Source organism: Drosophila bipectinata, chromosome 4 (genome assembly GCF_030179905.1).
Source record: "Drosophila bipectinata strain 14024-0381.07 chromosome 4, DbipHiC1v2, whole genome shotgun sequence".
In the NCBI taxonomy this organism is placed as follows: Eukaryota; Metazoa; Arthropoda; class Insecta; order Diptera; family Drosophilidae; genus Drosophila; species Drosophila bipectinata.
Genome location: NC_091740.1, coordinates 5,384,925 through 5,408,257, shown reverse-complemented (window position 1 = coordinate 5,408,257; position 23,333 = coordinate 5,384,925). Strand labels below are relative to the sequence as shown.

The window sequence follows — 23,333 nt, the reverse complement described above, 5'->3', positions numbered from 1 at the left end:
ACAGCCGTCCCCACGCCGATACGATAAGAAGCGCCGACACTTCTTCAAGGCGTGGATCCCGATGCAGACTCGGCAACGGTAGGCTTGAATACCTCGAGTACATCTGCTCTCCTGCGATTGGGCGTGGCGACATCGTGTTGACTATGGCTGGCGGAAATATGATGAAGGAACAAATAACATTATCAGAATCGGTGTGAATGATGGTTCGGAACTACGGGCAGAGCTACGAGACAGCACAATAGACAGGAACATTGGAGCGGAAGAAATGTTAATTACTGTGGGTAGGCGGACGCGTCCAACGGAAGAAGCACGACCTTAGCAACGGGCCACTTTACGAGCCCTCGCGCGGTGCGGATGTCGTCACTCGGACACTACCTAAACGCCACTCATTGGACGGAAGGTTGTCTTCCTTGATGACGACCATATCCCCAACGCGGAGGTCCCTCGTAGGGGCTCGCCACTTGTTTCTCTTATGGAACTCCTTGAGGTACTCCTCCTTCCATCGCAGCCGAAATTGCTGCTGGAGAGCCTTGAGGTGTTGCCAGCGATTAATGATGGAATATGTGTCCCCCTTTATCTCGGGATCGACCGTGGCGAGAAGTGGGCCTCCCACAAGAAAGTGCCCGGGTGTAAGAGCCAACAGCAGGGTCTTTGGACATTGGCGCGAGTGGCCGCAAAGTCAGGTATGCCTCGATCTTCGCGAGGAGAGTACTTGGGTAGCTCTCCTATGAGTTGCGTCTGCAACTTCTTTTTGTGGATGACAAGATTAGACGTCGGACTTGACCAAATTCCTCACCCTTGGAATTCAGAATTTGGTCCGGATCAGACGGATCGTCTGCTGATTGCGTGATGCGATGCGTGAATTGAACCAGAAGTCGAGACAGATGGCAGTCGTACGGAATTATAATAGGGTGCCGTTCGTCATATTGGAGAAGCTCAGAGTACGTGACCCGGCCGCAGGCTCTCATAAGGCCTGCAAATCCACGAAGGGGTTCAGATTTTGAATCGGACTGGATGCCGATATTGGACGCTTTCCGCTTAAGCAGCCCATCTCAGAGACGAAGTGTCTGCGCTGAGTGACGGAAACTAGAAGACGTTCAGCCGACGTAACCTCATTAGCGGTCAGGAGCTCTTCGAACGAGGATCGAATCTTCCGCGCGCGCTGGATGAAGCGATTAACATAGGCAAGGACTCGTAATGCCTTGTCGAGTGTGGAAAACCGCTCAAGAAGATCTTCGGGGGGCGCCTTCGCGACATGGACCTTGACTGCTCGCTTCTCGAGTTTAGTCACGGGGGCATCATTGCCTTGAGTGGGCCAGTCGCTGCGAGGCCTTTGCCGCCAGTCAGGACCGTGCCACCACAACTGGTTATCCGCAAGATCTTGGAGAGCTACGCCCCGGCTAGCGAGATCCGCAGGGTTCTGCTCGGAGCGGACAGGTGCCCATTTCTGCACGTCGGTGAACTGGGTGATCTTGGTCACCCGGTTGGCCACGAACGTTGTCCCCTGGCACGCTGGCTTCTGCAGCCACGCGAGGACAATAGTCGAGTCGGTCCAACAGTACTGAGCAGACGCGGCCCCTGGCATCTTTGGCAGAACGGCGGTGTTCTAGCCGAGGGAGCGACACCGTTTCAACTGGGGCCACTCGAGTCTTTGCAGTCAGCAGGGTCACTATTACCGTGGACCCAACCTCGACACGAACGTAAATTGCTGCGCCGTACGCCTCCTGGAAAGCGTTGCAGAACCCGTGGTGTTCGACCTTTAGGTGTGGTCGGAACGCGACCCACCGAAGAACACGAATCTGATCGAGCACCGAGTAATTCTTTAGGAAGTCAACCCATCGCTGACAGAAATCTTGAGGAAGGGCGTCGTCCCACCCTAGATCCAAAAGCCAAATGTCTTGCATGAACATTTTTGCCCGAACAATGAAAGGAGCGAGCCAACCTGCTGGATCAAACAATTTGGCAATTTGGGGGAGGATTTGGCGCTTCGCGAAAGCCGAGCCGGAAGTCAATTCTGGCGGGACAAAAAAGAACTCATCAGTCGTCGCTTTCCACCGCGCGCCGAGTGTCTTGGCCGTGCTCTCTGCATCGATGTCGAGGAAGTCAGCACGAAGAAGGTGGTCGCTTGGAATGTCGGCCAGGATTGCCTTGCTATTCGACGTCCATTTCCTAAGTGGGAACCCTGCCAACTCTAGGGCCCCTTTCAGCTCCCGAATCGCAGCTTGGGCTTCAGTTTTGGAGTCTGCCCCCGCGAGAACGTCATCAACGTACATAAAATGCCGGATAATTTGGCTTGCCTGCGGATACTTCGACTCTTCGTCGTCAGCGAGCTGTTGCAGCACACAGATCGCCAGGAACGGAGCACAATTGACACCGATGGTGACCGTTTTCAACTCGTAGTCGCGGGTATTCCCATCGGGATTGCGAAACAAAATACGTTGGAGCGGAGTATGCTTGGGGTCTACCCAAATTTGCCGATACATCTTCTCGATGTCGGCGTTGAAGACAAACCTAAAGTATCGCCACTTTAGGATTTGAATCGTCAGGTCGGATTGTAAGACCGGGCCCGCGTTAAGAATGTCGTTCAGACTGGTCCCGTTTGCGGACGGGCTCGAAGCATTGAAGACCACTCGCCCCTTGGTGGTCGCGCTTTCGGGCTTGAAGACGGCATCATGTGGAAGATAGTAGGTAGCGGAATTGCTCGCGGGAGAGACCTCGGTCATGTGGCCTAAGTCGATGTACTCCTGGATTACCGAGTCATAGCGGGCCTTAAGGGGCGGGAACCTCTTCAGGCGCTGCTCATTACCCAGGAACTGAGAAAGGGCAAAGGCCCGAAAAGCCGCTAGCTCGGAACCCTTCTGCTCGGGGTCTCGTAAGGGGAGCGTCACAACGTACTTGCCACACTCGTCTCTTCTCGTCGTCTGGAAAAAATTGTGCTCGCAAACTGAATCGGATTTCGAACTTATCTGTGTGGGCACATCTTCCACCTCCCAGAATTTCGTGAGGAGCTGATCCAGTGAGTCACCGAGGCTGGGGGCCCCTCGTGTTGAAAAAACAGACACGCTGCAAGGGTTGGCTGGAGATAAAGAGCCTGTCAGCACCCATCCAAAAATGGTCTCCTGACCGAGAAGCGACCCCCAGATGTTAGCCTTGGAATTACCGAGGAGAATGGACGGAAGAATGTCAGCTCCTATTAACACATCGACTTGGGAGCTCTCAAAGAAGCCAGGGGAATGTCGAGAAGCCCCTTGTGACGATCTCGCGGAATCGGATATGATGGCAGATTTCCTGCCAACTGCGGAAGAACATAAGCCGCAGTCTCTAATTGTAGCCCGGGTCTAGACGGCGACCGAATGGCACCGAAATGGCACAATTTAGTAGACTGCGCGGAAATGGTCTGATTGAGGCCGGAAACTTGGGCTTGAATCGCCTTGAAAAGAGGCTTGACGAGGTTGAACAGTCGTTCCGTTATGAAAGTCGCTTCGGAGCCTGAGTCTATCAGTGCTCGTGCCTGGACGGTGCACCCCAAATGGCACACGTTGATAAGGGCCGTGCCCAGTAGAACGGCTCCTGACCCGGAAGCGAAACACACCTGCACATTCGACTGATCCTCTGAGCCGTTTGCTGGCGTAGGCGGACTTTTAGCGGTGGCGAACGGATTGCCGCGGTGCATGAGGGTGTGGTGTCGGCTGTGGCATGTGAAGCAGGTATGGGCGCTCGTGCAGTCTCGCTGCTGGTGCCCTCGGGCAAAACAGTTTAAACATAACTGCTTCCTCCTTATGTAAGCAGAGCGCCCATTTACATCCATTTCTAGGAAACGCTAACAAAAGCGAATGGGGTGGTCCCCCCTCGAACAGAGATCGCAGCCCTTTTGACCCGGAACCACTCGAGTCTCGTATGAATTGAGCCTCCGAGCAGTAGGAAGTCCCGACCTTGGCGGAAGTTGCCCGGAGCCACTAGGCCTGACGTCGTCGATTGCCTCCAGAGTGCGATGGCGCTCTGTCAGGAAGTTGTCTAATTCCTTCCATATTTAAATTTCGGCCTTATTATGTACGGATTGCTCCCACATAGAAAGTATAACTTTTGGGAGCTTTGACGAAATCATAAACACCAGGAGGCAGTCCCAAGCCCAACATTGATGGAGGATATTGCTAGGGCTGTCAGACAACTCTGAATGGTGGCTTGCAATGGTGGCCTTCAGCGCGACCCCGGACTCTTGAAAAATAGCCTGGATGTTGAAAAGGATCTTCAACTGGCTGTTGACCAATAGCCGCCGGTTCTCAAAGCGGTCTGTGAGGATTTGCCATGCGGCGACAAGCCCCTCATGAGTAAGCCCCTCATGGTAACCCCTCACCTCTCTACCGGGGTGAGCCACGAGTATTGATGTAAATGGCCGTCCCCAAGTCTCTGAAGGTGGGCCACCGAAGATAATCACCCGCGAAGACCTCGGTATCCACCGTAGGTAACCGGCAGCCTGTAGACGCGGGCGTGTGTACATTGACGGAAGCCTGAGTGGATTGGGAAGCAATTTTCTCCCGAAGCTGGGCAATACAACTCGAATAGACGGAGTAACAGTAGCTGTACTTCGCTTCCAGCACTGTCGAGGCGGCCGCATTGTCGTCGGACACGGCTAGCAAATCGGAGCAGCTCTCATAGCTCTTCTCCACCTTCTCCCATAGTGCCTGAATTTGGTCCCGATGAACTTCGCACATGTATTGGGAGCCTATTTCCGTTTCTGGGGCGCCCGGAGTACTTATGTTAGCCTCAAATTGGATAATTCGATCTGTTGTGGCGATGAACTTTTTCAACGCCACTTCGACCGCACTTAGAGCCATTTTTGCAACGGAGTGAGTCTGCCTCTGTGAAGGACCGGGCTTTTTGTCGTCTCCCGTAGGCATTCTCAGAGTCCAATTCGCTGGTCAGCGCTTGTCGACTGACTCGCGCAACAGGTGCCCCGTACGAAGTGGTGGCCGGTCGCACTAATGTGATGAGAACGGTGAGATCGCGGAGGAAAGGCAATAACAAGGAGCAAGTGCGAACTAGTGGCGCCGATGTGGCAAGTAAAGTCGTGTGCGGCACAATTCGAATGTGGAAAGAAAAAACTTCAGGCACCAGAAAAAACCCAAAAGAAGACGAGGTTTGTTCGGATTGTAGGCGGATGTTGCCTGATGCGGAGTAGAAGCAGAGTTGGAGGCACGAAAAATGTGCTTGTTCGGAAAAAAATGATGACGGTCTATATATGTATGTATATTTCGACTTGTGTGGTTCGTACTGAATTTAATATATACTGAGTTATTAAATTCTTAACTATTTTCGAATATGCGGAGCCGGAAGGTGGACTTAACTTTGGCTTGAATTTAACACACAAAAATATAAATAATTAATTTTTGGCTAACTGTCGGATTTAAATATGATGGAGCCAGAAGGGTGGAGTTGAAAATCTTAATTTTTAATCAATTGAGGTTAATTATCACGAAGCTGGAACGGTGGAATTGAAACCTAAATATTTAATTAATTGAATTTAATTAAGGGGTTATATACCTTTTTTATTTTCAAAAAAACGAAAATTTTTTTAGTGGTTTATCTTGAAGAACAACTCCTTGAGAACATTCTCCCAAATTTTCATAGAGATTGGAGCAGTAGAAAAAAAGTTACAGCGCTCCTAAACGCGCGCCTTGTCGCGGCCTTGCACTGAACTTGAAACTTTAAACGCGAATATCTCGAAATGGTGTTTCTTGAAAAATGACTTTGCGGTGACATGGATTGGCGGAAAACTACTGAACCGATTTACTTCAAATTTTTTTTAAAATGTTCGTAATGAAATTCTCTTGTGCTTGAACGATCGACTTTTCACGCGCAAACTTTTTTTTCGGCGAAATAAATTTTTTAGTGAAATTTCTAGAGACCAAAACGTTCATTTTTAGCATAAAACGCTGCCATATCCAAACAAAAACAAAAAATTTTAAAATCGATCGTTCAAGCACAAGAGATTACTCTAAACTAATGAAATATTTTTACTTTTATGGTTTAAGTTGACCTGTTTGACCTGGGGAACTGTCACCGCAAGGCTCTAAAAAAAAAAAGGCCTCTAAGGGAAACAGCCACCCCTTAAAAACTATTTAATATTTTTCCACCAAATTTTGCACAAACATTGTTAATAAAGTGTACTATCAAAAAATTAAAACATCCGTGTAATTAAATAATTGCTACATACCTAAAAAAAAATCCGAACTTTGCTCTTTTTCTTCGACAAAGAAGGTATATAACCCCTTAACACGAAGCCGGGAAGATGGAATTAAAAACCGCGGCTCTATTCGGACAGAAGGTGGATAATTAAATTAATTAATTATAATTTTCCGATAATTAAATCTTCGACTTTAATTATTGAGTGGCCGGAAAGGTGAATTAAAAAACCTGGCCCTTTGCTCGAACGGAACATAAGAATTAAATAAATTTTCGTAGTTATAATTATAAATACATAAATTTATAATTAATTGATTTCTTAATCTATTTTGTTATGCAGCCGGTTATGCCGTCGGCACCCTGTACGTACCCCAAAGAAAAATAAACAGAACCGAAAAACACAATACGGCTAGGTCGAGAATTTAAGCGACACAATCACAGATTTGTAGTGAAATGGCGGTTTATAATTGTTGGTTTTAGAATATGTAAAATATTTTTTTTTTTTTAATTTATCGGCTATATATTTCCTGAAATTGGAGGCAGAAAATATTTGGAAATTATATAGACATGCATGCAAGTAGGGCAAGGGCATGTGGGGCATATGATGGTACAGTAGAGCTTCGATAAGTGGACTGTATATGTCAACTTTTATCGGTTATATATTTCCTGGAATTGAAGGCAGAAAATATATGGACATGCATGCAGGTACGGATATATGTAAGGGCATGTGGCCATATGTTGGCACAGTGGAGCTTTGATAAGTGGACTGTATAATTGGGGGAACAGAAAAGTTATGTGGTGCAAAAAATGACACTGATTGAGGAAGATAAAAAACAAATATTACGACAGCGGCGGACTGTTCGGTGAATTTGGAAATTCCGGAACTAATTCACGCCGGTGGCCAATATTAATTATGCCTTCTTTTTGTCACCACACAATTTCACTGTTCACTTGCGAATTTTTCGCGGATTAATTGCACCAAAAAAATATGAATGTGCGTATGTATGTATGCGGATGCGCATATGCCTCGACCGTTGGCAAGCGAATGAATAACGGAGAGGCCGAAAACGGCGAGGAATATGGGCAGCACACAAAACGGAGACGGATAGAAAAATTTGCCGAATTTTAAGATTATTATAGATTATTAGAAAAATCATAACCTGCCGTTGTGTCGGAAAACTCGGACTTTGAGTTGACACGGAGGGAAAAACAATCTTGCAGCAGTGTGAACGAAATTTAATGTTCGGATCACTGCTGAAGACCGGCAGAGAGATGGAGACGGAAAAATGTACTTATCTTTTGGCGGAACAATGCCGAGAACTGCTGGCAGAAGAAAATCCAGTAATTATCCGGCTCGAAGGACCAATGTTTGTAGGGGGGCGTTGGTTCCGCAAAAGATTCCAGGATTAGGGATGAAATGATAAATAAAAAGTCGGGCGCGTCTTCCAATGGATATAACGCGGTCAGCTTTATGGGGCTGCTTACATCGAATTAAAAACTTAACTTAGAAAGAAAACAAGGCAAAAGTAATAGAAAAAATACGCTCGACGACGGCCGACGAAGGAGCGAGAGCGCAAAGAGGGGCGAGTGCGGATGCGCTCTTCAGCGCGGGTGCACTCTTCAGTGCTGGTGCGCTCTTAAAGTTGCGGCACACCGGCCCCTCACGTAAACAAGTACATTCTTAATAAACAGTACGTTCAAAATATGTGAAAAAAAAATTGATTTTTTCAACCTCACACATGAGACTACATCCTTAAGCAAATTTTCAACTGTTTAAATTCATTAAAATTTTGTTTTCTACCAATAATCAAACAATTTGATATCGTTAAAAAAAATACACAAAACCTATAAATTTGATCAACTAGATCAGATGTAAGCTCTCAAAGCTAACATATGGTACTATACAATTTTCAGGTATTGAATTTGGCTTGATCGATGTCTTTTTATATTTCCGACACTTTTTTTGATTTTGTCTGTTTAAAAATCAATTTAAGCATTTTCTCAAAGTTTAAGGTATCTAGTAAACGAAAATAAAGGTTTTGTGACGTGTGATAAGATGTTGCATTCATAATTTATGTTTAAAACCAGCGATGTTTGTAGTACCCTTTTTATACCCCTGCAGAGGGTATAATAATTTTGTCCAAAAGTGTGCAACGCAGTGAAGGAGACATCTCCGATACATATTCTTGATCAGGATCACCTTCTGAGTTAATATGACCATGTCCGTCTGTCTGTTTCTACGCAAACTGGTCTCTAAGTTTTAAAGCTATCGACTTAAAACTTTGCACACACCCTTCTTTCCTTTGCACTCAGTATATAAGTCGGAACGGGATCGGCCGACTATATCCTATAGCTGCCATATAACTGATTGATCGGAAATGGTATAACTTTGGTGTTTTTAGAGTTAGAGAGTTCAAATTTCACACGAGAGCTCGGCCGACTATATCTTATAGCTGCAATATAACTGAACGATGGGTAATGACCCAACTTTCGTGTTTTTGAAGATAGAAAGCTGGAACTTAGTACAGATTCTATTTTTGGTCAGTTGATCCAACCTACGAAATTATTCGTTAGAATCTGCCGACTATATCCTATAGCTGCCATATAACTGAACGATCGGAAATGGTATTTGGTAGAAATATCCACTTTCGTATTTTTAAAGATAGAAGCTTTGGACTTTTTTTTTAGATTTTTTATTGTAATTAGTTGGTTTTATTATGATGTAATCATAAGGATCGGCCAACTATATCCGATGTTTTCGATATATATCCGGTTTTAACTGCAAGGGTATATCAACTTCGGCAATTTTCAAAAAATTCGTGGATTTTCATTTTTGAAAATTCGTCCGCCATATTGAATTTGGGAAATCTGACTTTAGATTCGTAATCAGCGACCCCAAAAACCCCTAAGTACCCAGTTTCATGAAAATCCAAAAATTGTTCAAAAATTCGTCCGCCATATTGGATCCGCCATATTGAATTTTGAAAATCTGACTTCAAGTTCGTAATCAGCGACCCCAAAAATCCCTGGGTACCCAGTTTCATGAAAATCCAATAAATTAAAAATAAAGTCGCATACCTCCAAAAATGTAAAACTTTTTTTGAGGTTAGGAAGAAACGTACACGTGCAGGACCAAAACGGACTTCAGATTCGTATTCAGCGGTCCAAAATACATGGGGATAAGGTACTCTGATCTCCCAACCCGGACACTTTTTTTTTTTTGTGTAATTAAATGAATTGTGGAGGATGTAATTATAAATATAAAAATTTATAATTTATTAATTTCCTTATTTTGAAGTAAGTAGTAGTTTAATGGAATAGCCGTTTATAATTGTTGGTTTTAGGAAATTAAAAATTTTTTTTTTAATTTTATCGGTTATATATTTCCTGAAATTGGTGGAAGATAATGTTTTGAAATATATGAACATGCATGCAAGAAGGGCAAGGGCATGGGGGGCATATGATGGCACAGTGGAACGTCGATAAGTGGACTGAATTTGTTTAATTTTATCGGTTATTTTTTTCCCGAAATTGAATTGAATTGCAGAAAATATATGGACATACATGCAGGTACGGATATATGCAAGAGCATGTGGGCATATGTTGGCCCAGTGGAGCGTCGATAATATGTAACTGGGGGAACGGAAAAGTTATGTGGCAAAAAAAATGAGCAAGAAAAACAAATATTACGACAGCGGCGGACTGTTCGGTGAATTTGGAAATTACCGGAACCACTTCACACCGTCTGTCCAATATTAATTATGCCCTTTTTTTTCCACCACACACTTTCACTTTTTACTTGCGGATTTTTTTTTTTGCGGATTAATGCACCAAAAAACAATGTATGTGTTTATGCATGCACATATGCCTCGACCGTTAGCGAGGCGAGGAATATGGCGAGGCACACAAAACGGAGACGGATGGAAAACTTTGTAGGATTTTTAGAAAATCTCAAGCTGCCGTGGTGTCGGAAAACTCGGACTTGGAGTTGACACGGTAGGAAAAAAGAACAAATCTTGCAGCAGTGTGAACGAATTTTAATGTTCGGACCACTGCTGAAGACTGGCAAAGAGACGGAGACGGAAAAATTTCGTACTTATCTTTTGGCGGAACAATGCCGGGAACTGCTGGTCGTGAATATCCAAAAACACATCCGGCTTGAAGGACCAAAAAATGTTCTAGGGGGGCGTTGCTTCCGTAAAAGGTCTTCCGTAAAAGGGGGGAGTTAAAAAACTAGTTAGACTAGTTAAAACTTAACTAGTTCAATAAAATGACGATCGACGACAACCAACGACCGAGAGAGAGTGCACAGAGGGGCGAGAGCGGATGCGCTTTTCAGCGCGGATGCGCTCTTATCCACAGCTGAGCGGCACCACGGCCCCTCACTTAAACAATAACAGTAATTTATGCATGCAGCATATACTAACACACTTAAAATTTGATTTTCCTAGTTGACGGACTACAAATTTTTTCTCCTCTATTCTATAGTAATTGGAGATCCTTATAAAGATATTAATGTTTCAACTACAACTATAATACTTTTTATGTTATTATGTCGCTAGTACAGAACTTCGCTTTGCTCTAATTCTAACATTAAAACATATATTTTTATTGCCATATCTGAACAACACACTTCCTTTAAGCCATCTTCACTTTTCTTTACTATCGGATCTATCTCAACGACTCGAGCTTTTTCCATCCTCGGTGCTTTTACGTGGATGGTCAAACTAGGCACCGTTAGGTATACTGGCTAAGTAATATGTGTCATTTGCGTTATATGGGTGATTTTGCTCTATCCCACTCCCACAGTGGGGAAGTCCCAATGCGTTTTTAAAGCAGTCTCACTGCTTTGGCTTCCAGTCCCAAAGTGGGGCAGCCCCACTACGTTTCCAATGTGTTCTCTCCAATCCAGTCGCTTATCCTGGCGGCGTCGGCTTCGACGCTGTATGTGGCATCATCATCACTGTGGGCTTGTAAGCTTATTATACATCGAAGATGCACTTAATTGTAAGATGGCCTGCTTTGGCTCGGTGGCCTGGGATTAGCTTCGACGTGTCAGTGGTTGTTAAGGTGAGGGGCCGTTGTGTCGCTCAGCTGAACTTAAGAGCGCATACGCGCTGAAAAGCGCACCCGCGCTTAAAAGCTCATCCGTGCTGAAGAGCGCATCCGCACTCGCCCCTCTATGCATTCTCCCTCTCTCGTCGGCCGTCGTCGATCGTCCGCTCTTGTTTATATTTACGTTTAGCGTTTATGCTTTCTAAGTTAAGTTCAGAATCCAATGTAAGCAGCCCAATAAAGCTGAACGCGCTTCTTGTAAATTTAACGAAGACGCCCCCGACTTTTCATTTCAACTTTACTCCTGGAACCTTTTGCGGCAAAAGCGCCCCCCTACAACATTTTGGTCCTTCGAGCCGAATAATTCCTGGATTTTCTTCTGCCAGCAGTTCCCGGCATTGTTCCGCCAAAAGATAAGTACATTTTTCCGTCTTCTTCTCTCTGTCGGACTTCAGCAGTGGTCCGAACATTAAATTTCGTTCACAATGCTGCAAGATTGTTTTTCCCTTCGTGTCAACTCCAAGTCCGAGTTTTCCGACACAACGGCAGTTTGAGATTTTCTTCAAATTTTTCACATTTTTCCATCCGCCTCCGTTTTGTGTGCTGCCCATATTCCTCACCGTTTTCGGCCTCTCCGTTATCCATTCGCTTGCCAACGGTCGAGGCATATGTGCATCCGCATACATACATACACACTTACATATTTTTTTGGTGCAATTAATCCGCGAAAAATTCGCAAGTGAAGAGTGAAATTGTATGGTGACAGAAAGAACGCATAATTAATATTGGCCAGCCGGTGTAAATTAGTTCCGGAATTTCCAAATTCACAAAACAGTCCACCGCTGTCGTAATATTTGTTTTTTATCTTATACAGTCCACTTATCAACGCTCCACTGTGCCAACATATGGCCACATGCCCTTACATATATCCGTACCAGCATTCATGTCCATATATTTTCTGCCTCCAATTCCAGGGAATATATAACCGATAAAATTTACCATATACTGTCCACTTATCGACGTTCCACTGTGCCATCATATGCCCCACATGCCCTTGCCTTACTTGCATGCATGTCCATTTATTTCCAAATATTTTCTGCCTCCAATTTCAGGAAATATATAACCGATAAAATTAATAAAAAAAAAAACTTTAAACCATAAAACCCGCGTAAATTCTCGAGCTAGCCGCCTTAGAAGCCGTGTTGTGTTTTTTTTTGGTGCTGGTTTTTTTCCTTGGGGTACATACAGAGTGCCGACGGCATATTAGGCTGCGTAACAACTACCTTCAAAAAAGGAATCAAATAATTATAAATTTATAATTATAACCACCACAATTTATTTAATTATTACTTCTGTTTGAGCGAAAGGCCAGGTTTGTTTTAAGTCACCGTTCCGGCCACTCAACAATTAAAATTATTTAAAAAAATTAATAATCGAAAATTAGTAATAATTTAATTATCAACATTCTGTGCGAATAAAGCCGCGGGTTCAATTCCACCTTTCCGGCTTCGGGATAACTCAATCCAATTAATTAAAGATTAAGGTTTAAAATCCACCCTTCCATAATAATTAAATCCGACAATTAGCCAAAAATTAATTATTATTGATTTTTTTTTTTTTTTTTTGTGTTAAATACAAGCCAAGGTCAAGTCCACCTTTCCGACTCCGTAAGTTCGAAAAGAGTTAAGGATTTAATATCTACGCAGGAACCACTCTTGTATACATATACATATATACATAGTTCGTCATCAATTTGTTTTTCGAACGAGCATGAATTTTTCGGTACTTGTCCATTTTCCGTGCCTCCAACGCTGCTTCTACTCCGCATCAGGCAACATCCGCCTACAATCTGAGCAAACCTCGTCTCCTTTTGGGTTTTTTCTGGTTCCTGAAGTTTTTCTTTCCACATTCGAATTGTGCCGCACACGACGTTCCTTTCGACATCGGCGCCACTAGTTCGCACATGCTCCTTATAATTGCATTTCATCCGCGATCTCACCGTTCTCACCACATAAGCGCGACCGGCCACCACTTTGTACGAGGCACCTGTTGCGCAAGTCAGTCGACAAGCGCTGACCAGCGAATTGGACTCTGAGAATGCCCACGGGAGACGACAAAAAGCCGCGTTCGATCCCAGCCATCCGTTTGGACAGATCTCAATCCGCATCTCCGCGGACGCCTCTTTTGAAGCCTAAGGCTACCAGTGCCAGTCCAAGGGCAAAGAGTGAAGAATCCGTCAATACAATCCCCGGTCCTTCACAGAGGCAGATTTGCTCTGTTGCAAAAATGGCTCGAAGTGGCGTTGAAAAAGTTCATCGCCACAACAGATCGAATTAGCCAATTTGAGGCTAACATAAATACTCCGGGCGCCAAAGAAACGGAAGTAGGCTCCCAATACATGTGCGAAGTCCATCGGGACCAAATTCGGGCACTGTGGAAGAAGGTGGAGAAAAGCTATGAGAGCTGCTCCGATTTGCTAGCCGTGTCAGACAACAATGCGGCCACCTCGACAGTGCTGAAATCGAAGTACAGCTTCTGTTTCTCCGTCTATTCGAGGTGTATTGCCCAGCTTCGGGAGAAAATTGCCTCCCAATCCACTCAGGCTTTCCGTCAATGCCCACACGCCCGCGTCTACAGGCCGGTTACCGGTTACCTCCAGTGGATACCAAGGTCTTTGCGGGTGATTATCTTCGATGGCCCACGTTCAGAGACTTGTGGACGGCCATTTACATCCAAAACTCGCGGCTCATCCCGGTAGAGAAGTTGTTCCACTTATTGTCCAAAACAAGTGGTGACGCCCACGCCATTGTTTCTAAGGCTCCGCTTACCCATGAGGGGTTTGTCGCCGCATGGCAAATCCTCACAGACCGCTTTGAGAACCGGCGGCTATTGGTCAACAGCCAGTTGAAGATCCTTTTCAACATCCAGGCTATTTCTTAAGAGTCCGGGGTCGCGCAAAAGGCCACTATTGCAAGCCACCATTCAGAGTTGTTTGACATTCCTAGAAATGTTCTCTGTTGATGTTGAGGCTTGGGACTGTCTCCTGGTATTTATGATTTCGTCAAAGATCCCCAAAGTCACACTTTCTATGTGGGAGCGATCCGTACATAATAAGGCAGAGATTCCAACATGGAAGGAATTAGATAACTTCCTGACAGAGCGCCATCGCCAAGGTCGGGGCTTCCTACTGCCCCTGCTCGGAGGCTCACTTCATACGAGACTCGAGTGGTTCCGGGCCAAAAGGGCTGCGATCTCTGTTCGAGGGAGGACCACCCCATTCGCTTTTGTTAGCGTTTCCTAGAAATGGATGTAAATGGGCGCTCTGCCTACATAAGGAGGAAGCAGTTATGTTTAAACTGTTTTGCCCGAGGGCACCAGCAGCGAGACTGCACGAGCGCCCATACCTGCTTCACATGCCACAGCCGACACCACACCCTCCTGCACCGCGGCAATCCGTTCGCCACCGCTAAAAGTCCGCCTACGCCAGCAAACGGCTCAGAGGATCAGTAGAATGTACAGGTGTGTTTCGCTTCCGGGTGAGGAGCCGTTCTACTGGGCACGGCCCTTATCAACGTGTGCCATTTGGGGTGCACCGTCCAGGCACGAGCACTGATAGACTCAGGCTCCGAAGCGACTTTCATAACGGAACGACTGTTCAACCTCGTCAAGCCTCTTTTCAAGGCGATTCAAGCCCAAGTTTCCGGCCTCAATCAGACCATTTCCGCGCAGTCTACTAAATTGTGCCATTTCGGTGCCATTCGGTCGCCGTCTAGACCCGGGCTACAATTAGAGACTGCGGCTTACGTTCTTCCGCAGTTGGCAGGAAATCTGCCATCATATCCGATTTCACGAGATCGTCTCAAGGGGCTGCTCGACATTCCCCTGGCGGACCCCAACTTCTTTGAGAGCTCCCATGTCGATGTGTTATTAGGAGCTGACATTCTTCCGTCCATTCTCCTCGGTAATTCCAAGGCTAACATCTGGGGGTCGCTTCTCGGTCAGGAGACCATTTTCGGATGGGTGATCCGGGGAAAATTCTGGATTCCAAGATCATATTCAGCACGATGTCGCCACGCCCACGCAAAGCCCAATCACTGGAGAGCAGATGTACTCGAGGTACACAATCCTACCGATGCCGAGTCTGCAATGGGATCCATCCATTGAAGAAGTGTCGGCGCTTCCTACACCTTAGTGCCAAGGACTGTTCTCCGAGCTGTTCTCGTGAACCGCTATAGCTCGACCCACGAGCACTCCGACGGATCCTGTCGGCGTGGCGACGGCTGTAAGACGTGTGGTCAGGACCACCACACGCTGCTGCACCCTGTGACCAAGGAGCACCGGTCACGGAGCTTGGGAGACAGTACACGGGGTGTCTCGCTCTCTCGTCGGCCGTCGTCCGCCAACTCCCGGCGCTGTTCGGGTACTTCTCGGCCTTCGTCCGCCAGTCGTTCCGGCACTCACAAGCCGATCCACGGCCATCGACTTTCCGGCGCTCGTCGGCAACTCCTCGGCATTCTTCCGCCACTGGCTGGCAGTCGTCAAGCTCTCCACTGCTTTCGTCCGCTACTCATCGGGTGCCGTCCACCGCTCGTTCGCCCGCGTCATCCGCGCGTAAGCAACTTTCCGCCTCTCCTCGAGGGCCCCCGCAGGACGCGGTCGCTGCGCCCACCCTATCGTCGCTGCTGAACCGGAACAGCGTCAACATCGGGACCCGGATCTTCGACACTGGGGCCTTCATCGACCCGTGTACGCCCTCTATCCGTGTACTTTTCATTTCAACTTTACTCCTGGAACCTTTTGCGGCAACAGCGCCCCCCTACAACAGTGGTGTCTGGCTTTTCTTCTGCTTTGGCGCACTCTCTTATGTATATGACTTTTCTGATATGAAGGTCATAAGTCTTTTTATTCAGTCTCGACAGGGACTCATCTATATTTGCATACATTGTTGGAATAGTGTTGACTCAAAGAACTTTCTAGTCGAAAAGCATCCACCATGCGTAGAGGATGGACCAGCAGAGATATCTTTGCAAACGCTGTGATGAAAGGCTCGACAGTCTCTCGGTCTTTATGGTTACGAGCTTATGGCTTGTGTTCTTAGTTCTACGCGTCTGCCCTCAAGTCTCTTGGGCCAATAGGTAGTATCCCGTTTCGAAACTTTAGGCCTGGGTTTTGTCTTAACGCATATGTGCATTAAATGACTTAATTATTATTATTTATGGCACGTGGGACTAAGACTATCATAATACCATAATATAAAATGTAGTAAAAAAGAAAAAAACAAATACAAATTAAAAGCAAGCAAATAAAAAAATGGTCGCGAAAAGTCTTCTTCAAAATTTTCTTGAATGGCCGTGAACAATTCCCGCAGGAAGGCGCATGCAATGTATCTTTTATACAGAGTCGTATGTTCTTTTGTATTAAAGAACAACGAGACTCATGACTATTTTACTGCCACAAGACTTAATTCGAGGCCGCTAGTTTTTGTCTCTGGTAATCTCTTTAATCTAAATTTCCTGACTCCTTTTCTTTTTTGGCACGGAGGTCCTCATTTCAGCTTCAGAGAGCCAGACTTAGGAAAGCAAAACATCAACCGATCAGATGTGTTTGCCCATTGATATTTTTCCATGACTCCTCAAATATTTGAAAATTAAAAGAAGCCGAAATTTGATATTTTAAACGTAATGAAAATATATATTCTGCATGCAAAGAATATTGGATGCTCTGACAATTGACCAATTTATTGTGGGAATGATAAGTGCAGTGTATGCGGCACAGCTTAGACATTGCGGAGCTAAAACTTCCTATTATCGGGATGGTGGCCCGACCTAGTCATTGAAAATCTGAAGCTCTCTAAGATGGACCCTTTTGAGTTACCGAGCACTTTTGGTACCTGAAAGCTTTCCCAGTTCCCCATATAATAAATCTTTCAATTAAACTCCCTTTATTGCGGTTATAAGGAGACCGGAGCGGGGGTCAAACCCGGTGGTCTGAGCGGCGCGATGAGCTTGAGAAAAGTGAATTTTTTCGATGCTTGGCGGCTAACGGATTGCATGTAGGGGTCGCACACCATGGCCAAAGAGAGATAGGGACTTAACTTAGGAATTTCAGAATTCATGGCTATTAAGAATCTGATGTTTTAATATATATAAAACCAGAAAGAAAAGCTTACTTCGGGCAGATCCGAAGTTGATATACCCTTGCAGTTAAAACAGGATATATATCGCAATAGTGGGATGTAGTGGCCCGATCATTATGAGAATATCACAACATAACCAATTTATTAGAATACAGTAACAAATCTTAAAAAAAAAACCCCAAGTTTCTATCTTCAAAAATTCAAAAGTATTTTTACTAAACACCAAACACCATTTCCGATCGTTCAGCTATAAGATATAGTCCGCCGATCGTTATGAAATTTGGTAGCTTGGATCAACTGACCCAAAATAGAATCTGTATGTTCCAGCAGAAAGTTTCAACTATCTATTCTCAAAATGGTAAAAGTTGCGTCATTTCGGATCGTTTAGTTATATGGATGCTATATGATATAGCCGGCCGATCCCGGCCGTTCCGACTCATATACTACGTGCAAAGTTTCAAGACGATAGCTTTAAAACTAAATGACTAGTTTGCGTAGAAACAGACAGACGGACAGACAGACTCTGGAAGTGATCCTGATCAAAAATATATATACTTTGCAAGGGTATAAATATATAATATAATAACATATTATAATATAATAATAAATTATAATAAAAGCAAAAAAATAATAACTAATCTTATCACTATCCTATCCTTATCACACTATACTGTAGAAACTTTCATCCTGTACAGTAAAAATTAAATCGCAGATTTAAATAAGTGTTCATACTTTAGTATTTAAGTAAACCAAATATGGCCCGTTTGGTTTGTACGAGTCTTGGACTTGTAACTTATGCAGCATTGCGGATATTAAAAAACGTTAAATAACTCAACAAGAATATGGAATGCCTGGAATATATGTATATGTATATGTATATGTATATGTATATGTATATGTATATGTATATGTATATGTATATGTATATGTATATGTATATGTATATGTATATGTATATGTATATGTATATGTATATGTATATGTATATGTATATGTATATGTATATGTATATGTATATGTATATGTATATGTATATGTATATGTATATGTATATGTATATCTACATGTATATGTATATGTATATGTATATGTATATATAAATACATATGTATATGTATATGTTTATGTATATGTATATATATATGTATATGTATATGTATATGTATATGTATATGTATATGTATATGTATATGTATATGTATATGTATATGTATATGTATATGTATATGTATCTGTACATGTCTATGTATATGTATATGTATATGTATATGTATATGTATATGTATATGTATATGTATATGTATATGTATATGTATATGTATATGTATATGTATATGTATATGTATATGTATATGTATAGGTATATGTATGTGTATATGTATATGTATATGTATATGTATATGTATATGTATATGTATATGTATATGTATATGTATATGTATATGTATATGTATATGTATATGTATATGTATATGTATATGTATATGTATATGTATATGTATATGTATATGTATATGTATATGTATATGTATATGTATATGTATATGTATATGTATATGTATATGTATATGTATATGTATATGTATATGTATATGTATATGTATATGTATATGTATATGTATATGTATATGTATATGTATATGTATATGTATATGTATATGTATATGTATATGTATATGTTTTTTTACCAAGTAAACATAAAAAATTTTGTAAAAGTTGTAAATAATAATAATATTAACATATTTTTTTCTTTGCAGTTTTTGGTCCGAAAAATTCGTTGTCGTCTGGCCCTAATTTATCGTTCGCTGGGGGACGAGGATCAATGTAACATTCATTTTCGACTTGCAAATCAAACAGATGTTGCGTTGGGATTGAATTGCGGTGGATGCGGTGAATCGTTTGGCCTTCAGCCTGGAAACCTTGAGGCCTTACCTTGCGCACACATTTTTCACGCAAAGTAAGATATACAAATAATTCTTGACAAAATATATAGTTAGCAAACAACGGTCCTTAGTCCCTAGTACTCCATTGTATTTTTACAATCAAAATCAAAATCAAAATCATCAAAAACCGAGTCGATATAGCAATGTCTATCTGACTTTCTATCTGTTTCTATCAGATCTATACAATTTTGCATCAAGAGTCCTACAATACCCACGCAATGAAAGTTTCATTGGCACATACATATCTGTATTTGAAGCCAAATACAAATTACTGTTATTATTTTATTATCCACGAAAGAAAAGTCTACTTTATCGGTGGATTTTTAGAGGAGTTTTAGATGTAATGTTTTGATTCCGATACTTGCTTGTTTCATTTTACTAACTTTTCATGGTTCTCGGAGGCCCAAAAGGAACTTTTTTTAGGAGAGTTAAAGACATTTATATTTTGCTTAAGTACTGGATTGCTTTGTTATTAGTTTTAAAACACACGAAAGTATCCAAGGTACGGCACGTAAAAGTTTTTAAGGCACGTAAATAATATATTTTTAACTATTTTCGATGGGGATTCTTTTTCCTAATTCTTGAGAGCATATGAATATCCTGATTAATTACAGCCGAACCATTTTTTCCGAACCATTCCAATAGTTAGAGCAAAGATTATAAAGTACATAGATGGGACATCAGGGCCCAAAACGGTCAACTTTTTACGTCGAGCTTGTTGGTGAGGGGGGAACGCACATGCATACGATTCTATTTTTAGAACTCCTTACATGTATCCGTCAACAAAAATGTGAACCTATGTATGTATGTGTGACTGCTCGCACGACGGAGTAAAAATGTTTTGGCTTCCAAATTTCAATTTCAATTTCTCGTTTCTGTTTTCGATGCGCCGATGTGGTAGTTGGTAGAACAAATAGTATTTTTGATCGCCACAGATTGAGACAGGATGGTAGCGTAATGCATAAAGTAGTTACTCTATGTGTAATTTTTCTGTGTTCAAATCCTCGTAAGGACTTTGAACTTTTTCTTTCTTTTGTAATAATTATTTTTTTTTTATTTGTCTTTAATTGTAATATTTTTATTTAATTTTACAATTGTAAAAATTTTTTAATCTTTATTATGTCCCGCTAATAACATGCTAATACAATTTCAAGGGAGTCCTTCCGGCATTTTGTCATCCGACACGTCCGTCACTTATTTTTACAATAATTGTAATAGAATGCAATTAAATAATAATAATAACGTAAAAATTAAAAAAAAAAAAAATAAATAACTCAGTATAAAAAGAATCATAAAACTTTATCAAAATTGGAAAAACAGCCCGCTGGTGTAATCGAACCCAGGACCCCATGAATAAGGACCGCGCACTATCCATCTAGGCTACCCTCGAAGTTGATTTTATGAAACTTAAAATTGGTGTTAAAGGAGACGCTAGAAACTATACCAAAAACAGAGCTGACGAGTAAGGATAGTAAAAGATATATCTGATCTCTTTACTCTCACATTGGTTCGGTTACAACGTTTCAAACTTTCATCGTTCCAAAGATGTTACGATCTAAAAATAGAATTCTCTCTCTCCCTATCTCATCTGCCAGCCGTTTGTCGTGGAACCCGCTCTCAAATGTTTTCATTATTACAGCGGGTTCCACGACGGAAAAAATGAAAACATTTGAGAGCGGGTTCCACGACGCGGCCTGCCAAAATGCCGTAGAACCCGCACTTATAGACATTTTTACAGCGGGTTCCACTACGAACTGAGACGATGTTAAGGTGATTTTACAATTTTGTATTTTTTTTATTGGATTATAAATTTAGAAAAATACATTAAAATAATAAAAATATAATATAAATAGATTTAAAATTAAAAAAAAATGGACTTCCCGAGCCTGGTTTGAACTCGCTTTACTTTGCACACCAGCCAAGCACTCTACCACTCGGCTATTCCTCATTCGTTGTCGCGCGAAAAATTTCTCAAACTTAACTTGTCGCGCAATGGAACCCGCTCGTTCCAGCGGGTTCCACTGCTGGAACCCGCCATAGAAAATTTTTCTTTGTATGAGATGTCCCATCTATGTACTGTATAATCTTTGGTTAGAGTTTGCATGCACAAGCCTCTTGCAGAACAATAAAAACTTTAAAGCAATCGGCTTTTAATGTGACTCCGAAAAATGTATGTGAAATGTATGGTGAAATATTAAAAAATATAATATAACAACTAATATTATTTTTTTGGGTTTTTCACCCTTTAACAAATACCCGAATTTTCTTAGGGTAGAAAACCTGAAAAGTTAGAAAAATCGATACTTGTGTGCGCTGGCTTCGGCACGAAATCACACGCACACATTCAGCCGGGTAGGTGAATGTATGGGAAAAAAAAATCAATATGATAATCAATCAAAGCGCAGACAAACCTTATTTATGATGCTCCTTTCAGAGACTGAAAAACAGAAAACATTCAATAAGAATATGAGGTTAAGATGAACGAAAGGTGAGCGTAAGAAAGAGAGTAAGATCTCTTTCATGGGCATGATGGGGCCTGTCGTGCCTCTTGTTAGCCAAATACAAGGCGACACAACTGTTCCAAATCCATAAATGGAACATCTCATAGAAACAAAAGTGTTCCTATGGCGTGTTCTTTTACTAGAAGTCGCTAAAACGAGCGACTCTTACATACAAGTCGTTCATGAGAGTATGGCAACATTAATGCATATTCCTTGTGTACTTTGTGTACAATGCGACGATCTACAGGGCCACTGATTCTTTGGCAATCGCCATGCCGTGAATTCTATAGCACCTGTTTGGCCAATTGCAATAAACAGTTGACTAGGGAGCTTCACTTGGAAAAGCGGAAAGTCTCTAATGGACTGGGTTAAAGTGGTTAGCTCTTTCGTTTTACCATCTGTCTAAAATGATGAAAGTTTAAAGAATTATTGACTTTATCCACCTTTGTCTCTAGAGCGGCATTTTTCTTGAAGACCTGCCTAAACTCCGTTGAAGGCCAGTCAACTCAACTGCGTGTAACACACCACAAATCAAAGTTTTTTAGCTCACTAAGAGGAAGATTCCTTTTGCACAGGCCTTTGGATCCTCACTAGTAAAAACATTTCTCATTGGAGAAATGGCATTGGCCAATGGATATTTTGGCATTGGCCAAAAAATATCTTCCATCTATTGACGTCAATACACTGTAGAAGAAGAACTGTAGCATCCGTCCAATAGAAAGAATAAGTCCGGTCGAGAAGGTCATTTAGCCCTTTAGAGTTGCATGTTCCATACTTGAGCCACAGAAAAGTCATAAGATACAAAAAACCCATCAAAAACTGGAGACCCCATGGTCAAACCACTTCGCTTTGCTCGATATGCTTATCCTTATGGTAAAACTAGCTGGTATCTTAAAATAGATATACAATTTGAACGAATCTTATTTATAAGCCCCTTGAAAGTGTCCGAGTTCACTAATGTTTTAAAGGAATCGAAAGACTGTATAATTTCCGATACCTGGTGTTTATCAAGACTATTTTTTCTCTCACACAATAAATAATAAATAAAAAATAATTGGTGGCTGCTAAATCAAAGAGAAATAAAAAGAACGATGCTGCCTTTTCAATGCTATATTTTTTTCTAATCTTAAGCCTTGTAACGAACCGTTCTTCTGCTTCCGGCTTTTCTGTTTCCAACAACTCACCGCGGCTAGCTCACAGAGTTTGTAGGTCTATTCCACGGAATTTATATTTCGACGTGATTGCCCGAGCCCAGAAATAATACAGATAGTATACAAATTTGTAAAGCCTTCATTCAGAGGCCTTTCCAAATACAATATGAATTACTCCTTGTTTCCAAAATGGGTTCCGCTCCGGATCCTTGCTGCTCCTCCGGCTTTTCGCTCAGCTCCGTCGTTGGCGCTTCCTGTTGGCCGTTCCTGTTGTTATGTTCGCGGCAGTTGCTCAGTCACCGCTGCTGTTCATCTTGCTACGTTGACGTTGGTTTCCTCAATGTCGCACTTTTGCTGGCCGCAC

At 42.6% G+C, this 23,333-nt stretch overlaps 1 protein-coding gene across 6 annotated transcripts in view; it reads left to right on the top strand.

Annotated features, from left to right (window-relative positions):
• Positions 1 to 23,333, top strand: part of LOC108124132 (43 kDa receptor-associated protein of the synapse) — a 443,392-nt gene that overhangs the window by 353,812 nt on the left and 66,247 nt on the right. For all 6 annotated transcript variants that reach the window (XM_043213549.2, XM_070282394.1, XM_070282396.1 and 3 more), the window contains one exon: positions 19,132 to 19,331. In XM_043213549.2, coding sequence (XP_043069484.1) covers positions 19,132 to 19,331 — 200 coding nt within the window. The remainder of the gene's footprint in view (positions 1 to 19,131; positions 19,332 to 23,333) is intronic.